The sequence below is a fragment of the Lepisosteus oculatus genome, chromosome 11 (assembly GCF_040954835.1).
Source record: "Lepisosteus oculatus isolate fLepOcu1 chromosome 11, fLepOcu1.hap2, whole genome shotgun sequence".
Classification (NCBI taxonomy): Eukaryota; Metazoa; Chordata; class Actinopteri; order Semionotiformes; family Lepisosteidae; genus Lepisosteus; species Lepisosteus oculatus.
The window spans coordinates 32,477,202-32,498,103 of record NC_090706.1 but is presented as its reverse complement, the minus strand read 5'-3'; the positions used below and the strand labels follow the sequence as shown (position 1 = coordinate 32,498,103).

At 35.7% G+C, this 20,902-nt stretch overlaps 1 protein-coding gene across 4 annotated transcripts in view; it reads left to right on the top strand.

Moving 5' to 3' along the window:
• The window catches only part of camk2a (calcium/calmodulin-dependent protein kinase II alpha), a 79,947-nt gene that overhangs the window by 38,950 nt on the left and 20,095 nt on the right, over nt 1-20,902 (top strand). For all 4 annotated transcript variants that reach the window (XM_015349937.2, XM_015349938.2, XM_069196113.1 and 1 more), the window contains exons 5-12: nt 4,533-4,598; nt 6,231-6,303; nt 10,218-10,320; nt 12,762-12,845; nt 15,592-15,686; nt 17,497-17,619; nt 17,710-17,793; nt 18,526-18,568. In XM_015349937.2, coding sequence (XP_015205423.1) covers nt 4,533-4,598; nt 6,231-6,303; nt 10,218-10,320; nt 12,762-12,845; nt 15,592-15,686; nt 17,497-17,619; nt 17,710-17,793; nt 18,526-18,568 — 671 coding nt within the window. The remainder of the gene's footprint in view (nt 1-4,532; nt 4,599-6,230; nt 6,304-10,217; nt 10,321-12,761; nt 12,846-15,591; nt 15,687-17,496; nt 17,620-17,709; nt 17,794-18,525; nt 18,569-20,902) is intronic.

Sequence of the window (20,902 nt, the reverse complement as noted above, 5' to 3'; positions counted from 1 at the left end):
TGTAACTACATATGTATTAGTATGAATTTAGTAGTAATATATTGCATGGCCAGCTTGGATATCTGTAGAAAATACTAAATTTCTACTTTTACATTTTAGATTAATGCTTCTAGTTACTTACTGTAATGCATTTAATATTTACATGGCAATTAATATGGTGTGCAAAAAAAAGGAGCAAAAAAAATTTAGAATTCATTTTTTTTCCACTCCTGTTTAAAAAAAAACAGGTCAGTAATGCTTCTTTTATGGTTCAAAAATGAACTTTTACCGAAGTAAACTGCATCTCCTGGTACATAGATTCAGGAGTACAAATGACATTTAGTTGTGTGTTGTATGTCAGTAGTTACTAACTAAAAAAAAAGTTTTAACTTGATGTCCTAAAAAAGTACAACTCAAAACATATTGCTTTGATGCATTTCCAATGAAACTTAACACAGCCTCATCTTCAGTCAAATATTTAAATCTTAAAAACCTAAACAAATCCTAAAAACAACAAATACCAATATACAATAGCATGTAAACATGCCACAAGTAAGAATATCTACATACATGTGACTTGCCCTTTGTTTGAAAAACCCATTAATATTTATTTTAAAATGTTTAACAGTATAATCCGTTTATCATGGTGAAGCATATCCGCTGTGACCCTGAAAATATGGTTGATATGGTTGTAAGGCATGTCTTTACAACTGGTTCAATGGGAAAATACTAAAGTAATCGTTTCACTTTCATATTTCAAAAATGGCATTTGAATTTGAAAATCCTCTACAGTTGTCCATTTATGTGTCTATGTTTACTTGAATTTTTCTTTATTACGGTGTTCTTTGTCGCCATAGTCCAGATTTTACTAAACATCAGAAGAGACCTCTTCCCATGTACAAAACACAGAGTTCTCAGGCCTGCGGGTACATTTCAAGATGTCCTCCCTTACTCAGACAGCTTTCTGCCCACCACTCATTACATTGCTTCCCACATCATTTGGTACTTGAGATTAGCATATATAACAAGTGAATCTCTCATGGACATCTGCTCTGGGGGCTATTAGAGAGAAAAAGAAACCAGACTCTGTTAACACCATCAGCAACTGATTTTTAAACTGAGATGCTTCTTGTACCAAAACTGTAGAAGGTCATTGAAGTTCAAAGTAGCCATGTTTTCAGATGGAATATGTGTCTTACTGATGACACACACCTTATTATGCGTGGCCATTAAAATTAAAGTATAATGTGATTCAGTTGTTGAAAAAAGCTTGTTTGGTTAAGGACCTCTTAAAAACATCTGCGACTCACTTCAGCACAAATTTAAATATTATGAATATTTCCAGGACTGCAGGGACCTTGCGGAGGTGGAGTTTTTGTACGGCAAAACTTTTCTTTCAATGTTAATGTTACAAAACCTCTCTCCAGCTGGATCAAAGGCTTTGAATTGAGGAAAAATCTTCAAATATCCTGTTATGTAAAAAAAACAGCTTCGCAAATATGTACAGCTTACAATTAAAACATGTCAGTGCAGGAAAACACAGAAAAAAGATCTTCTAATGACTAGCATTAAGTTGGAAGTTCTGACCTTTCTCAGCACAGACATTCTTTGCTCCTTGAGACTGATCTCTGCTAAATTATTCAATAAAGTGCAGAATACAGTGAAGGAAATAGCAAGAACTGAGCGAAACCAGTGTCAATTAAATGCAGCCACTGGGAGAATTGATTTTTTAAGACTGCTTTAACTGATACCAGATGTCAACTGCTCAGCTATCTGCACCTGCATAAAGTGACTTACAGTCAATTCTAATTACATTTTGATGGTTTCTCACAACAGGATTTGTCATCCTAAGGTCATTGCGTGACCTGCTTTCAGAAAGTTGTTTTGGTTTGCTGCTGTTTGTTTCCCTTCTAAAAAGGTTAAGACTTGCTTCATAGAGCTCAGGATTAATCAGGATATATATATATATCCTTTCGATTTATTTTAAAAGCATTTTGAAATGCCTTTTAAAAGATAACTTGCAGCTATTGATTGATTTATATAGTCAATACTGTGCATACAAGGTTCCTGAAATGTTTTGTACTCTCAGTACATGGGTAGCTGACTACCATCTTTATATGTTTATTGCTTCCAAGGAGGCTACCAAGGGTATAGTAGAAGATTCCCTCTTCTCTAAACCAGACAAAGTAACATATGTTTAGACCATCTTAGTGTTTGGGGTTTGCAACAGGGGTCTTGATGATTTTTCAGTTTCACTTTCAATAACAGATAACTCTTTGAAGATTGACTAAGGCATACAGTATCTTGCTCCATCATCAATTTTTTGGGCTTAATAGATGCCAATGATATTCTAGCATAAGGAAAGCAAATCTACTTCAAGAATATTGATTCAGGGTAAATGTAGCCAATTCAATTTCATAAAGAACACTGATCACCTGCCTATATAGTGCTTTGTGCATAATTCAACACTCTGCCAAACAGGCAATCCTGCAGACGTCAGCCATATGTATGTTGTTTGTATTGTTGTTCTGTCTCAGGCTTTCTCTGATCTGGAAGAGACTAAAAGCAACAAACTGCCTGCAAAGAGGGTCTGGCACATTGCTTTTCCTGGGATTTAGATTGTATGTCATTGTTAGTGATTACAAGAGGATCTGTGCCTAGTACACATCTTCTGGCTGTTACATTGACAGACCCTTTAACCTCTGCAAAATCTAACAGACAGTTTTAAGGATCAGAAAAGTTAATGACTTTCTAGGGGCCATTTAGCTGTGTCAAAGGCCAAGGGTTGTTGTTGCCTTAGGTTGCCAACCTTTGCTTTCTACTTCTTAACAGAGGACAACCACTGCAGTACACAAAGTAAAACTTGCAGACTTCCAATTGCCCACAACAAAGCTTATCATATCATGGAAGCTGGGGATGTCACTACTCTTTTGTTTGAAATTTTAAGCCACACAGCTCTGCTTTAGCCGATCAGCTAACTGCCACAGCTTACCCGGTAAAAAAGATTCACAAAACATCTTTTAGGAAATCATAGTCAAAATAACAGATTCTTAGATTTGACCTTACCGCTGAGAGACAAAAAGATCAATTTTAACAATCAATTTGTATATTGCAACTCAGTCCCATTCAGATATGTTTAAAAAAAAGGCAAAAAGCTTTCAGAAAAGCTAAGAACTTCAAAAAGCTACGAGTACACATGGGCAAATTTATTCGGAAACAAAGAAGTAATTTCTCAAAGAATTCTCTTTTTTCTCTCTCTCTGAAATTATATTACAAAGAAATATAAGTATAGTTCCTCCAGGAAGCACTTAGACATTGATTTGATGTGCTACATTTGTGAATTATTCTTAAAACGAGAACCACTGTCAGGCACAAAGAGAGCTAAATGTGTCCATTAGTTCAGCCTTGACAGTGAGGAGAATAAAAGTGTGTATGGTTTTTGTGTCATTGTACTCAGTTACACTCTGTCCTTTCAGACCTGTGCAGGACCAAATTCTATTGCTGAAAATCGGAGACAAGAGTGGTAACTCTAAATATGAATCTGCTGTGGCAGCAGTATTATATCTAGCGGCTCACAATTCCAGTTTCCATAGTTAATAGCTTCTGTTTGAAAAAAATATTTAATTTATAACTTTTTAGTGCTCCCTGGGGACAATAATGAAAACAGAAACCCATATAATAGTTCAAACTGTGTTGTTGTATGTATTCCTATTTTCAGAATAGCATTAGAGTATATGGGAGTAAAGCATTAATGAAAGAATGTGCTTTAGACAACTTTATAACTTCTAGGGTGAAAGATTCACAACAAAGTCACAAGCATAGTTTTGGATCGGCATTCTAGATGAATGATAATGGTAATGTAAAATTGAATAAACATATGGACAATTTAATGAAATATTAAACACGTTTCCAACATTATTATGAAACATAAGTCGAGTCATAAATGTGAGGAGGTTATTTAGTCAGAAAAATGCATAGGAACATAGAAATACTTTTAGTGAAATGAGAAGGTATCACAGAGCAATGATAAGAGAATGACACCAGCTGTGGAACAGCTGCTACTATTAGAAAATGCATGCCAGAGTGAAAAATGTTTTCTGTCAGAATTCTTTTACACAGACCACTTTATGCATAATGATCAGCCTCCAGCCTAATAAAAAATAAGATGAAGTATATACAGGAAAAGGAAATTTGGAAGTAATAATCATAACAATCAGACTGTCTCTGTTTCTTTTTCTTGCCCTCTTTTTCTACTGTATCTCTGTCGGTATCTCTGTTAAAACAGTGTCTATCTTTTTCATGTAAGCTGACAGCAAAACTTCCCAACCCCCACTTGAGATTGGAATGGAACCCTGTATGTACATTTCAGTATGTAGAGTGAGAAAAAGAGATTTCAACATATATCCTTTTATGTCTGCTAAAGTGAAGATAAGATTTTTTTTAGCACTTTAAAGGGAGAATTAACTGTTCTTTTCTTGGTTATCAGCAGTATTGTTAAATATCTGGATTCTTTGACAATGTACAAACACAATGCTTGTTTCTGACTTCATCAGAGTAACAGGAGGAGAGCTCTTTGAAGACATTGTTGCAAGAGAATACTATAGTGAGGCTGATGCTAGGTAAGTAAATTTCTTCTCACTCTGTCTCTATTTACTTCTCCCTGAAGGTCTTTAGACACCAGGCACAAAAACACAATTAAATTTGTCCTGCAATATAAAACAGGCCCATCTGCTAGAAGCCTTTCATATGATCACCACACTACTTCCCCTGTAGTATAGAAAGGATTTTTTCACAAAAGCAAATAAAGATTTGTTTTCATATTACTGGGCAGTTTCCACTTCAATTAGCATCCACTGAATGGGGAAAAAAGTGATTAGACAATTACTGCTTTGGCATGGTTTTATTATTGAATAACAGAACACACATCCTTAGTTTTGTTCCATTCTAATGCCGTAGCATTTTTAGTCAAATCTTTAGAAAGTATTTTAAATAGCAAGAATGCATGCCAAACAGCATCACGGTACCCCTGTGCTTATTTAAAAAAAAATTAAATTAGAACTACTGTACTGTTCTTGGGACTGTCACAGTAACGTGCTCTTAAAAAACGATCCAAAAGAGTGATCACTTCTTTCCATAGTGTGATTTTGAAAGCAACAGTGTTTCCATACATACTTGATACTCCAGCTGTGTATACATATTTGATACTTCAGCTGTGTATCATCTGTGATGAAGAACTCAAATCAGAACTCTTGCTATTTATCCTTGTGAAGTATGTAAACATATCATTGGAGCTCTTTCTGCCTGTTACAGGTAGACTGTAGTGATTATAATTGCTATATTGGCATTTCTCTGCAATTTACTACCAATGGACAGATTTTAGATTTTTCTTACTAGCTGCTGTTGTACCCTTAAAAAATTGTCAGGTTTGCTCCAGTTAATCAGATTTATCTGATTAAATAAAGGATAAAACAATGTACATTCACTTTTTAAGCTCAGAAAGGGATGAGACAAGTGAGGGTGGTAGTGCTCATATGAGTTTAGCAGCGTCACTTTGTTGTTATTTGAGGAAAAGAACGAACAAGCACTAAAGAAAGCAGGCCTTGTTGTATAAAAACAACTGAAAGGAAGACAATCTATTGTGTTTGGAGGCTTGAAGTTATTTACCAGTGGGGCTTTGTTTGCAATTAGTGTGAACTAATTAACTACTGTAGGTTAAGCACATTATGTTGAAGGGACTGAGACTGGAAAGGGACTTGGTTGTGCATTATCGTGGGCATCATTGTTTTTCTAAACACTGCAGAAAGAAAATAAATGAAAACAAAAGCAAATCCTTATTAAAATGCAAATATCAGACTTCATTTAAGCAGCATAAGATGTACATATCCTGAAAACTAATACAATCGATTCTGAGATTTCAAGGGCACTTTATGTCTTTCTGGAAGATATGGTGGATAAGTAAATCACAGTTTCAATCCAAATATTTTAATGAATCCTGCCCACTATGTTCTGCTTTGTAGTCCCCTTAACTTGATTTGGAATAATATAGTGTAGTAATCTATTACGTGCTTTGCACTGAAAAGCAATTTGATTAATGGTAACTAACATAATAAAAGGGCACTTTTCCATTATGGTAACCAAACAGTAGCTTTGGCTGAAGAATGTGAGCCTCATTTTGGAGAGATCAGTAGTGCGCACGGACCAAGGCATGTCATTTAATTTGCAGTTGTTTGTGATCCTTGTTTTATTATTAGCCACTGTATCCAGCAAATTCTGGAAGCTGTTTTACACTGCCATCAGATGGGAGTTGTCCACAGAGACCTCAAGGTGGGTATCTACACTGCCCTCCAAAAAGACTGGGACGACAAAGTTAAATCTTAATTTTTGCTTTGCTTCCAAGCAATTTCTATTAGAATGGGCACTTTTTGTATTTGTTTTCTCTCACATAACCAAAATTACATCTGATTTAGATTAAATATAGAACTCATAAACCACACACTAATAGATTAGACTTCTTCAAATTATCATATTTTCATACAGTATCACCAACTTTGGGAACACATCATGAGCCCAGTGTACTTGGCTACAACATTTCAGAAATTGATATAGAGAAAATATTGTTTCTTGATTCTGCAGCTTTATACAGTATGTAACATTTCTATCACTAACTTTGTGCTTACTGTATGCGCCAGTATGGCTTAAGTCAATCTTTTCCAATTTATTTTAACTTATACACATTTCATAACAGCACGTATAAATTCTTGTTACAAAAGAAATACATAAAAACAGCCAAAAACTATTTACATTATGTATGACAACCTATTGGAATCATAACAATACAGTTCTTTATCACTGGGTATATAGATTATTAGAAACATACTTTAACAAAAAATAATTCTGTATGTGTCCTGAATTGACTTTCTTTGCCTATTGCTCAGACATGCAAGTTACACACTTGGGCCCAAAAGCAAGCCCAGGGTTAATTACAGTGTTGTGCGATCCTCAAAAGAATTCCTCTGTATCCCTGTCTGAAAAGTATGATATAATTGCTGTGCCATTACTGCGAGTACTCTAATAAAAGGACTGTGCAAGCTATTAACATGCATTCGTTATTCAGGTAAAACTGTTATGCCTTTCTGTGTATTGAGTTGAAAAGAAAAGCCAGTATTAGAAATATCAGTTATGCTAATAGTTCTTTTTTCATTCGAGGTTTTCATTTTCTGGTTTAAATTTTTTTTAAAAAGAATCACCACTGCCTTCACTATGCAATGAATTGACACGTAATTCAACACTTAATGTATAGTGTGAAAGGAAAAATTAATCATCAATCATCCTTTTGCTTAAGATATGGCATATGCAACTTCATTGATTTGGAGCACAAATCTGTTAGCTTGGACAACTTGGAAAGAAATAAAATTACAGTCTTTAATGAACAAATAAGTAAAGTCCTAATTGCACTGCACTTGAGCTTTTCCATACTTACATTTCCTTATATACAGTACTCACATCTCTTACGTAGGTTGGAATGAAAGTTTCCTTCCACAAAGTGCTTATACTGTACATTCCTTTTATTTTACAATCTGTGAGGTGGTAGTGTATTCACGTAACACGATTGTGCATTCATCTTTAGTATCTTAAGAAAAATGCCACATAAACACAAGCAAAAAATATCTCAGTACCTACACAGTACGTACAGCAAGTAAGACATTCATAGAATGGAAGAAGGTTACCAATAATATATGTGGAGGACACTGTGCTAACAAATTGGATGTTCTCTACTAATAAGAGTAATAAGATATAAGAAAAACGTAGTGTAAAAAGTATATCAGGACCAGGAATGATGCATCATATAAACAAAAAACAGTTTTGGCACAGCACTATACAGCACTTTTTTGTTAAGGAGTTCATCACTTAATCTCACATATTGTCTGAACAACTGACAAAAACTGAAGAAAAGTTAATAATAATAATAATAATAATAATAATAATAATAATAATAATAATTGCTTACACTTATATAGCGCTTTTCTGGACACTCCACTCAAAGCGCTTTACAGGTAATGGGGACTCCCCTCCACCACCACCAATGTGCAGCATCCACCTGGATGATGCGACGGCAGCCATAGTGCGCCAGAACGCTCACCACACATCAGCTATCAGTGGGGAGGAGAGCAGAGTAATGTAGTCAATTCATAGAAGGGGATTATTAGGAGGCCATGATTGGTAAGGGCCAATTGGAAATTTGGCCAGGACACCGGGGTTACACCCCTACTCTTTTCGAGAAGCGCCCTGGGATTTTTTAATGACCACAGAGAGTCAGGACCTCGGTTTTACATCTCATCCGAAGGACGGCGCCTGTTTACAGTATAGTGTCCCCATCACTATACTGGGGCATTAGGACCCACATGGACCACAGGGTGAGCACCCCCTGCTGGCCCCACTAACACCTCTTCCTTAATCTTCTAGATGAGTCCATAAATGTGTCCTAATGAAGGCACTTATCCTGTAGTTATTTTGCTGTATTTACAAGGCGTTGCTAGGTTTGTCATATCTAAAAGTCTTCCGCCAAGTGTAAATTGTACTTTGGGGATAACCCTTTGATAAATGATGCTCTTATAATGCTCTATCACACATACATACTCCCCATTTGGTCTGAAACAATGCAATATCTGGGGAATCATTACTTTTAATGTGACACAGGAGCACTGTCCATTTTTTCTTGTCTGACCTCACACATTCCAGGTATTAATAGACATCTTTTATCTTGGGTGCTTAAGGGAACAACATGTCATCTGTTACTGAAAAGTATTTTTCCTTTTGATTCTACTCTGTATGTATTCTTTTCATTCTTTTGGCTGCCACTAACAATCAGGTCCAGTGTCACACAACTTATTGGAAAAAGACAAAGAAAAACAACTCTTGTATCTGTTGAGCATGAGAGTCTAAATGGATTAGTGTAGGTATTCCATCCTGCCAACTTGTAACTTGATACAGCATATTGTATACTCTCTGACTGCATTTAAGACTGAAAATTATACAGTTTACTAATGTAAAAACAACATTTCTCCATACAAAACAATATTATCTTACATTTCAGCAAAGAAAGCAAAAAGGATTTTTGTTGCCTGTTTTATTATTTTATTATTAATATGTTATTATTTTTCCAGATACCATCAAGGGGCATTTTGCAAATAAGGAGATTAACATAAATATAATACATTTATTTATAACTTTTTTGCTCTTTGACGAGATAAAAATAGTATGATGTATCACTCAAATTTTCAGCTCAGCATGCTGTGAATTACTTTAGTGTTCAATAGCACCGGCAGCAGTCTGCAGCTATGCCAGTGGGCACTGTGAATGCTTTCTATCAAAGCAAAGTGTTCCTAATGCGAAAAGCTTTTCAGTTTGGATGCCATCTCTTAATAAGGGTTATATGTAATTGGACTTTGTTTTTGTCCATTGGAGACAGAAGTCATTTCATTCATGACCCAAGCCAGATCACAATTCAGGCCCCCGCCGATAAAAGCTTCATACTGCTGGTCAATTAGTGCATCAACCTTACAATTATTCTGCCAAGGTTCTGTTATAACATCGAATATTGGCTGATGTTATTGGATCATGTAAAAAAACAGTATAGAGATGAAAGTCACTAGCAAAACATAACCCAGGCAACTTTGACACAAACGCCCGCTGTTTCAGTTTCATTTAAGCATATTACACTGCTTTATTGCATTGACAAATTCTGATTATTAACACTTCCTTGTACAAGTATGGTTTTCTACTGTATTTCAATTATTTGCTTTTTTTAGGTAGGTTGCCCTGTATAAGGACATCTGTTGAACAAAAATAAATACAGTATTAACAATATTGGTAAAAAGCACTCATAGTGTTGTGTGATTCTTTTTTATACTATAGCCTTATCAGCCTTTATATTGGCCTCTTGTCATCTACATCGGTTATTATTTTTAAGAAAATTCTGCTACATCCTGAATGCAAGTAACAAGCCACTGAAGTAAATATTCTGTGCACAAGTGCTGGGTGGATCCAGAAGAGCTGGCATTTTTACTCTTGAGTGATATTAAGTTGAATGACTGATTAAATTACATTGGACAGGCAGACATTGCTCCTTTTTTAGAGATGAAAAAGGTACAGTAACTAGGGTAATCACTGGTGTGTTGACTTGGACAGGAAAATGCATTCTGTCTGATTAAATTAATTGTGTTTTGTATTTTTTAAAGCCTGAAAACTTGCTTTTGGCTTCCAAGTCAAAAGGGGCAGCAGTGAAGCTGGCGGACTTTGGTCTGGCAATCGAAGTAGAAGGCGATCAGCAAGCTTGGTTTGGTAAGAAAAGCAGACAGCGGAGGCTGAAAACACACTGATTAATGAACAGACTCAACAGAAGTCAGTGATAAAAATATATGAATCACAGTTTATACAGCAGATTAGGATTGTCCCTGAAATTTTCCCTGAGTGAGATGAATATAGAGTACTCTTATGAGATGCCGGAAATGCAAAGGATTTAAATGTGGTTTGAACTGTAAATGATGTAAGCTGTTTATGAATGAACCCAACATCTGAGTGACATTCTTCATTCAGTCCTCATAGGTATTTAGGCAGAATATCTGTCCAAGACTAAATAAAACAGTAAGCATTTGTTACAGTTTTTTAAATTGGTTTCTAATAACTGCATATGAATATGCATATATTTATGCATTTCCAATAATGTCCCTAAAATTCTTGGTCATTTTTCAAAAAAATTCGGCCATGAATATGTTCATGATGTGAACAGGTGTTAATAAGCAGTTGAGGAAAAATAATAAAGTCAATCAAACACTAGACCATTATCAATGTTTCTTTGATAGCATGATAGAGAATATTAATTTCCAGACACAATTAATAAGTAAAAAATAGCAATATTCCTTCCAGTTACTTACAAATGAATATTCTGACAACAATAAGTTAAGTAACTGGCTTCTTATGAAAATGTATGGGATAAGAATGTGGCTTTCTGGCCATGCAAAATATTTTATTTATGAATTCTCTTGCCGCCCAAAACAGAAACGCGACTTCTCAGACTGGGCTCATCAGCTCAGAGCCTGCTGAGTGTTTACAATTTGCACAGCATCTGTATCCCTTTGTGTTACTTGATCAAAGATCAAACAGACTGGCAGGCACATTTTAATTACAGTGGAAGGTTACTTTAATCAATGACATTTGACACTGCCGATCCTGAACATCCTTTAATAATGATTTTTTTTTTTAACCAAGATGTACATCCTTTACTTTGTACTAAATTAACGTCCTCTAAAGAGTAGGCCACTGTTTGCTTGTTGAGTTTAAAAGGTACATAGATGTTGCACATACAGTAGATGCTAATTTGCTGCAATTTCCATAATCCCTGATAACTGGTGATGGAAAAGCTTTAGACGCATTTTGGTGGAAATGATATTTAGCAGTCCGAACCACAGAGAATTACAATGAACATGACAAATGAAACAAAATAACACGAAAAAGCAAAGTATTTAAATTCCTTTAAACCTGTAATTACTTTTTATGTCGTATTGCTAGGTGTCTCGAGAGAAAGGCATAATAAAAATGTGACAACTCTGGTTTAATGCTTCAAATTAACTGCAATTCAGAGCAGAGAATATGATTAATACCACTTTACAATGTAAGTAGGTTTAATATACCTTTCTTGTTGTGTGAAAAGATTTCTTTTTTTATACAGCAGCAATCAATTAATGACAATGTGAAAGAATATACTGTGCATTACAAAGACCACAGCTTTTTTAATTTCTGTTGATTAATTTTGAGATATTAAGGTTCAATACCATGGTTTTTAACTGTTCAGGTAACATTCCATATAATGTGAAATAAGAACAAAAAATTGATTAATATTAGGCTGGATAAATAAAAAATAATAATTATCTGAATGATGACTCACTGTGGTGCTTGATACCTGCTTCTAGATTTCTCAGAACTGTTCTTTATACAATACAGAAGATAATTGAATTGAGACTTCAGTGCAACTAAAGGCTATTAAATGTATACAAAGTCAATATACAAGAAGAGCGCAATCAGTCAGCTTAGCAAATTAGTGCCCATAGCTTAAAAAATCCACTTCAGTGTATAAAACACAGTTGTCTTATAATCTTTACGTAAACTGCTTCTGTGTCACATCAAGCACAAGATAATTATCTGCAATACAGTGTATATTACATTAGCAACCATTTTTTACAGCTTTCTTATAGTCACCATTACTTGCTGAAAGAGTAACATTGATTATGAGAAAACTGAGTGGGATGAAGACACAATAAGTATTGTTCGCTCTATACTCTCATTATTTCATCCCAGAAAGTCTCAGGAAGAAGATGAGGATGAAGCATTCTGGCTGCAATGTGCAAGGTTATAGAAAATTAAATGACTGAATCCATGAGTTTTGCAAAAGGTTGTGAAAGGTTAACACAGCAACTGAAAACAGTGATGCCCCTTGTGCCTTGTCCTCCATGGAGAAAAATTGCTGGAGGTATGACAAAGTAATGGTATCACACCGCAGATAATCTTAATATCTATTGGCATAGTGAGCTTCAGTCAATGCTGAATCTGTTTCCAACATCAGGGCCTACAGTGATGTATTGACTAGGAAGGAAATGCTGTTTTTCTACAGACTGATTAGATGATTTCCCTGGGCTCCCATGATCCAGGAAGCTCTGTTGCTTAAACACGGCGCTTTGGAAAATGTACGTTTCTTCCAAATGTCTTTTTGTTTCTCGGTGCTGTAGGTTTTGCTGGCACTCCTGGATATCTTTCTCCAGAGGTACTTAGAAAAGACCCCTATGGAAAAGCAGTGGATCTGTGGGCTTGTGGTGAGTGATGGGCCAATTGCAGCCTCTTATCAGCTCAAACATGAGACAGTAATCTATTATACTGACCACCTGTGCTGTGTACATAGCAGCTGCAAAAGGCTTTGCTGTGTTATTAACAGAGCCCATAGACTCAAGGAGCAAGTATCTGCCAAGGAAGCAACATTGTATTTATCATAATATAAATACAGCATATAAACAATTCTGACTGTCAAATATGTATCTGAAGAACATTATTGAATATTTAGGTATAGTTGAAATTTGGCTTAACCCACTTAGGATGCCACTTATTTGGCAAATTTCCCATTGGCCTCCTAATAATCCCCATCTACAGTATGAATTGGCTTCATTACCCTGCTCTCCTCCCTACTGATAGCTGGTGTGTGGTGAGCGTTCTGGCGCACTATGGCTGCCGTCGCATCATCCAGGTGGATGCTGCACATTGGAGGTGGTGGAGGGAAGTCCCCACTAGCTGTAAAGCGCTTTGAGTGGAGTGTCCAGAAAAGCGCTATATAAGTGTAAGCAATTATTATTATTATTAACTGAGAGCCAGCTCCTTGGCCACAAGACATGCAAACTGAGGAGTTAACTAAGGATTAACTAAGGAGACATGAAGGAGGAGTAACACATAAGAAGAAATGCGAAAAATAGTGATTTGCGTATGATATATACTGTATATATAGAACTTCTGAGAAATGACAGTGGAAATGATTATGATTTGGAACACCTGGGGAGAAAATGGCTTGGTTGTCATCATCTCTCGAGAATTTCAGTTAAGAATGGCTATTTATTAGAACCAGAACCAATGTTCATGATGAAACATTTCTGCAATGAAAGGCTCTTAGCAAAATGCAAATGCAATGTAATAGCAGGCAAGGTCTAGTATTAGACTTGTCTAGTCATAGTGAGAAATGTGGAGCCATACCTTGGACTATTTAATTCCAAGACAAGGAAAAATTTACTGTAGTTAACCACACATTGAGATCTAATTTACTACCTAATAATTAGACAACATCAAAAACATGCACTTGTAAATAACAATGACCTAGTCTATGCCCCTGCATTACTTTTTAATGTTAAGTTAGGTCATGATAATTTGGCTTAATAGGAGAGAGATTAATCTCTTTTGGAATTTTTCCAAAATCCCTGGCAAATTTATTGCCATTGGTGTAAAAAGAATTATTCATGGCACATTCTTTTCAGAAGACAAGCAAATACTCTAGCTAACAGCACATTTCTGTTTCTGTCTGCTTTACAGATGGCCATTAACTCAAGCTGAATTCATTTAAAAATTCAACCTACATTGGTCCCTTTGAAAAAACACCTGAAATGACACAAGTTTGCTGGCAGCCCTGAGCTTCATTGTGCAATATGTAGTTTTAGGTAAAGCGAAATATCGGATGAAAATGGAAACAGGCTGAAAATCGAGAAAACAGCAATGTGCTATATATTATTTTAGTCACAAGGAAGTGCTACATTTTATACTTTACAGCTCATACTGAATAATGTGAGGCTCATGTGTATTTACCAGGAATGTTCCAGAAACATCATCTCAGGACTGATCTGTGTGTGGGTGGGTGTGTGGGTGTGTGTGTGGGGGTGGTGGAGCCACGGTTAACAGTTCCTTGACATGTAACTCGTTTTGATGTGCGACACATCCCGCATCGAACAGCATTTTGCTCTCCCAGCAATTCCCCTCGGAGATCATTGTCCTCTGCGAGACAAGAGTAACAATAATGCAAAATCTGCTTTTCCTCTACTCTCTCGCCTTCAGCAGGATGACAGCGGGTGGCTACTTCCATCTAAAAATCCAACAATTAATATCAAATGAATGGCTTTTAAAATCTGCGCAAAAACAAACAGATTTGACATTGTAATGGGTGAGACTTTCAGGCATGTGTTTTGCATAATCAAGCCCTTCTCAGTGACAGATTCACACTGGTAATTATATGAACTTTTGAATGGACCAATGAATGGAGATATTTTTCGTAGTTGTCACATTCTTACAGACTGAGATGTGAAATTGTGTCTTTCCTAAACTCTAATGGAATAAGTAACATAAACTGGGCAGTATACGTGATTCTTACCCTAAACTTTGCACCATTGAAAATCAGAAACATTAATATTCTTCAATAATATATTTTACATTTGCTATAATTAAACTTTCCATTTTGGGCCACTGTAAAGGTTAAATATACTGTGACAAATATCATATTGCAATTATAAAGCTTTTACTTGCTTTCTACCAAAAAAGGGACTGAATGTGAGCCCAGCTGTTTGGATAGTACTTGCAGAAAGTAAGGTCCATTTTTTGGGTTAGCCTATGAAATTAAAATAATGGTGTGGTTATCATATGACATACAACAAAGAATGCTGTAAAAGAATGCCGTGGTGCATCTTGGAAAAGGTAGTTAATGTGCAAGATCTAGTTCAGCTCTCAGAGATCTGATTCATATATTTTCAGGTATACAGAAAAGAAAAAGGAGGAGAATAGCACGGAATAATGTTTTTAAATAAAATAAATGTACATTCTATCTTCTGTATCTATATCTATTTACATTCTATCTTCTGTAATATGCAGTTTTCCATATAGGTGTATTTATTGATTCCTGTTGAGTGATACCTGTAGGTGTGCATAGAAAATACACTTCATCTGACAGAAAAAGAGAGTTTGAAAGAGACCATTATGCAAGATTCAGATCTTTGCCTGCATCAGATCTGTTAATGTATCCCTCCCTGTTCCTCTCAGGTGTTATCTTATACATCCTGCTGGTGGGTTACCCGCCCTTTTGGGATGAGGATCAACACAGACTGTATCAGCAGATCAAGGCTGGAGCCTATGATGTAAGTGATAAGAGTGAATGAAGAGGAGTTAATTGCAGTAAATGACAAAAACAAAGATCTAGGATATGCCACCTGAATCGACTATTTTATGGTCTGTTTTACCTTAAATCTGATATTGTGATCATGTTATTTAAGTATTCTTCTAGTTTACTTTTTCCCATTACCTCACCAGTAAAGGTGGTAAGGCTGATTGGTATTTAGATTTGTGGCCCGCTGTTGTTCTCCTTGTTTAAAATGGTTTTACATGTGTAAGTTTTATAATCAGTTGGCACAACTCCCATCTGTATTGAGATTTGAAATATCCAAAAGACAAAGGTCTAAAAATAACACCCCTCTTTTACTTAAATACAACTGGGAAAATGACATAAAATCTCAGCTTTAGTTTAAAGCTTCCTCTAGTGCATAGTGCATGGTATTGATGTCTTCTATTGTAAAAATCCATGACATTTCCATTTAGCTTTTTTACCTTCTATTTTATCATCTTTCATTATTAATTCTTAATCTCATTATTAATTATTAATTCTTGCTCTGCATTATTTTTTGCCTTTCAATTCTTTATTGTCACTAATTTTAGTCTTATCTTTTTTAGCTGCACTAATAGCTCAGTACACTGTTTCCTCAGATTTCAGCAGATGCTGTTTCATCTTATCTCCTCACTGCAGACTAAAACCTGATTATCAAGTTTCTGACTACAAGACATATTCACAGAATTTTAACCTATTACTGAGAAGTTAAAGGAACCTGCCATTGAAATGTGTTTGAATACATAATTTAACTAATTAAACAATTGCCAATATTATCTGCAGTTATACTAACTTGGGTTTTAGCAAAGATGAGACCAGGAAACAAGACAGGTTGGAGAACAAGTAGGCAGTATTATTCCCTTTCTACCAGAAGTTCATAACTAATGTTTCAGTAGGAGGGAGTATTTTGTAGAAGGCCCAGTATTTTAGAGGAAGTATTGAACTGTCTATATGTTCACACTGTGAAAATTAAGTATCCCAGGAGACTGGAGTAAGAAGTTTAGACCTACAGTACCTGTCAAAAGTCCCTCCTTCTTAACTAGTCTAAAATCTGTCTTGTTCCACTCCCACACCTCAGGACTCTGCTTAAATAAATGGTAAAAAGTGTAAATTTGAAACGAAGGTATTAAACCTTATGCAATCCTTTTGTGCCTAAATATGACCATAAGATTGTAAATAAATGAAAATGGAACACTTACAGTAGGTACTATTCATGTATTTAAAAATACTCATTTTGACAGAAGTGTAGTTAGCATGGACAAAGCAAGTCCTTACATCAAGTTCATAAGTGTGTGTTATTTTTGCTTGAGGAAAAAGGCCATCAAGCATAATAAAACTCCCTGAAGCACTCATTATGTGTGAAAGTTTCTTGAGTACACAGGTCTCTGTGGACTGGCTGACTTTTTTGTTTTAATTAAGACAGATTTGAAAATAACAGATGTTAGAAAAATTGGAAATATGGATTTCAGATAACTATGCAGTTCGAGCTCACATGTAGCAAATTACATTGAAACATGGATGCTATGTACAGCATACAGTATACTGTATATATAAAATTTTAAAATACATAAAAGTCAACTGCATTGGTTCGTCTTTCCCAAGGCAAAGTTTAGCTTTCTGGGTGAAAAATGGTTTAACAAAATAGATAATAAGACAGTGGAATTAAAGCACTAATACAGACCAGAGACATGATCTTCACACCTCATAATTAACACATGTGATAACCAACAACTTCTTATTATCATCTCAATGACTATCATTTGCCTCTCCTTGATTTCTCTCTGTAGTTCCCCTCTCCAGAGTGGGACACTGTAACTCCTGAAGCGAAAGACCTCATTAACAAGATGTTAACCATTAACCCTGCCAAGCGTATTACTGCAGCAGAGGCCCTCAAGCACCCATGGATCTCGGTGAGTATGGGGGCTTTTTTTCTGGGAAGTCTTTCTGTTAGCGATGAATCTGAACTTGTTTAACTCACTGTAATCTCTTGTCCCGGGCAGCATCGTTCCACAGTGGCCTCCTGCATGCACAGACAGGAAACCGTGGACTGCCTGAAGAAATTCAATGCCCGGAGGAAGCTGAAGGTATGCAGACTAATCAGAATTGAATCCAGCTGTATCAGTGGGAACACAGGTTAGCCACATCAGGGAAGAGACTGCAAGAGCAATACTGATGGGAGCTACCGTCAACGCCATAGTTTTTTATATTTCATGTTATTTTGTCCTTAGTCTTCACTTCATGATCAAATAACAAAAAATTGCAGTAACATCAATAGTAAGTATCAGTAATTTTGATTAAAAAAACATATTGGATTATCCAGAATTATTTAATTGGCAAGATGGTTATTGATTTGTTATTACTGATTTATAACATCTTAGAATGTTCCCAATATTTATAACTTGTGGACTGAAATAAGAGAGTAGAAGTTTAATAGACATTTATTTCTCTAGAGCACCTTTTGCCAACATAATTTTAAACCAGCATAATTACTTGTTTGAGTGATATGTCATCACATTTGTGAGGTTCATTGCTTGCACCTTTACAATAAACTGCTAGAATGAGCTGCCAAAGCAGAATGTAATCTTCTCAGCAATGTCTCTTGGGTTACTGCCTTTCGACTACCATTGCAGTAATGTGTATTTTGGTGCATGTGGTAAACAAAAATTTATTAAGCTGTAACCACAAATATAAATTTATTTATATTTGTTGTAAACCATTGATGCGTTTTCTACCTTTCTCCAATGAGCTGTGAAATGCTTGTTTTAGGCTAAAAAAGAGGCAAAGTCAGCTTGTTCTGTGTCATTATTTTACTCCAGGGTGCTATTCTTACGACTATGCTGGCAACACGAAACTTTTCGGGTAAGTTCATAAGATATATTCCCTGAATGGTCCTCTATTGCCTTACTTTAGGGAGAGTGATAAGTGCACTGCAGCAGAAACCTTCCTCTACGAAGGAGCTGGGGTGCAGTTTATTTCTGTGTGTAAACACTTGCAAAAGCTGTGGCCACAGCTCACTAGGTTCAGAGAGAGAGCAGCTCTGTAATTTTTGGAACAGGCTAAGACAACAGCTTGCAAAGGTTTGGGGCTCTGCATTGCGGTATAGTTTATGCCAACTTGTACTCAATTTTGACATCCAAAACTTTCTTCTGGATCACTCTGCACAATACCAGTGATCATTAAAGCATTCTGGGGAACAGAATAGGCTTTGATCTCACCACTTGTGCATTGGCTCCAGTGGTGCTGGATGCACACTCCTTCCTTGCAGCAAGCTGTCATGTTAAGTATACCGGTTTTATCATTTATCATCCACAAAATGTAGATAACTACTCAGCTGTGCTTAGTGTGCTATTAATGCCACTGCTTAAAAAAAGAAGTTGGTGGAAAGTAGACGTTTTGCCATCTGTTCAAAACAGATATTCATCACAATTAAAATTGTTCCTTGACAAAAGGTGCATGTGGACTTGCCTGCAACTGCAGCCCACTTATACTGGCAAAACCATCTGCTCTGCTTCTAGTCTGAATAACTTCACCAATATTGCTTAATGCCACAACATTTGGTGCACAAGTTAATGGCAACAGAATTTAGAATTAGAACTTAGAATTTAGCATATATAATTTGTCGATTTGTTGAGATAAGGAGAATTAATAGTATTGAGAGAAACACATTGTCATTTTGTGATGCACTGTGTATGTTTATTTTAATAATGTGTCCTTTCCTAATAAAAAACACACTAGTTCATCTACTTCATCCTTTCAAGGTTAATCTAATGGGTCTTTCTGGCAAGCATCATAATCTACAATAGAAAATATCTAAAAGTCTTTTGTATTCTACACCAAAGGAGCTCAGCTTGTACAATAATTAAAGTTATCGTCTATTTCTGTTTCTGAATGTCATTTGAAAGAATGAACAACATTTTAAGTAGTAATGTAACAGTTTGGATTATCTATGGACTAACACTACAGTATCATATACTGTAATTTGAGAATATAATATTGTAATGTAATTAAAAGAAGTGTCATCATAATAACTGTTACAATTTCTCATTTAACACTTGCTTACACATATTTCTATTGTTAAAAGGCATTTTAACAATTTTTAAGGCAAACTTGTGAAGTTATCTGGCAATAAAACACTTTTGTTCTGTCATAAATAGGGAAGTTTTAGTCCCCATAGTTCTCTGGGGACTAGTTCTTGTTTCAAATACTCAAAGATGATGGACAGATGAGATCCTGTATATGTTGAATGCATTCATATTTGGGTCATAATGCATCTCAACTTAGCAGTCTGAGAGCACACTGTCTCAGGAGTACCACAATCACTAAATAACATCAAACTCCCTCTGAAATTATTTATGTATCTCTCACTTATAATACAGAGAAATGAGAATTTTACTGCAAGTAAAATTATACATATTGTATATTTAGTTTTATTCAAAATGGACTTTCCTTTATAAACATTAGCCATGCCACTCTGCAGTAAAATAAACTGAATATACATCATAAACTTTTGCCACAGATATGTTTTTATGTTTTGGCGCACAAAATGAGAGCAAGGAAATGTACAAATTCACGCAGTAAAGTGATACTATTCTAAACCCAATTGCAAATATCGTCTCAGTATTTATTTCCATAATCGGCAGGACTGGCATTCTCTTAAACCTTGCTGTACAATACTAGAGTGCAAACAGTTTCAAGTCCCTGTTAATTTGTCAGAACATTAAAAGGCAAGTGCAGGGCTTTCTTTAACAGTGTTAAGTTTTTGGCATTAAGAATAGAAGCTGTTCAGTGTTCTAGGGGATATTCATGTAAATTAAACCTCTGCCTGTGGTGCAAGAAGCATCGGTTTAAATAATTTTTACTTATGCTGTGCATAAGCACATAAAGAGATTTACAGCCAGCTTACTGTTACTCTATTTATACCACCTTAAACAGACTAATGGGCAAATCTGTTGCCCTTGTTCATTGTGAACTACTTGAATTACGCTGTGGCTCACATCCAGAGGATGCCCAAATAGTCAGGCCTTATCTGCTTTTCCAACTGTATCCATGGCCCCAGGGATCAAGGTTCTCCAGGCATTCAGGCTGTTGATAGGCCTATATTTGCTTCCAGAATGAGCATCCACGTGACCCAGTCAAGGCAGAGCTAAAATTAGCAAAGCGTTGATTAAAATAAAAAAGGAAATATCCTAGCTC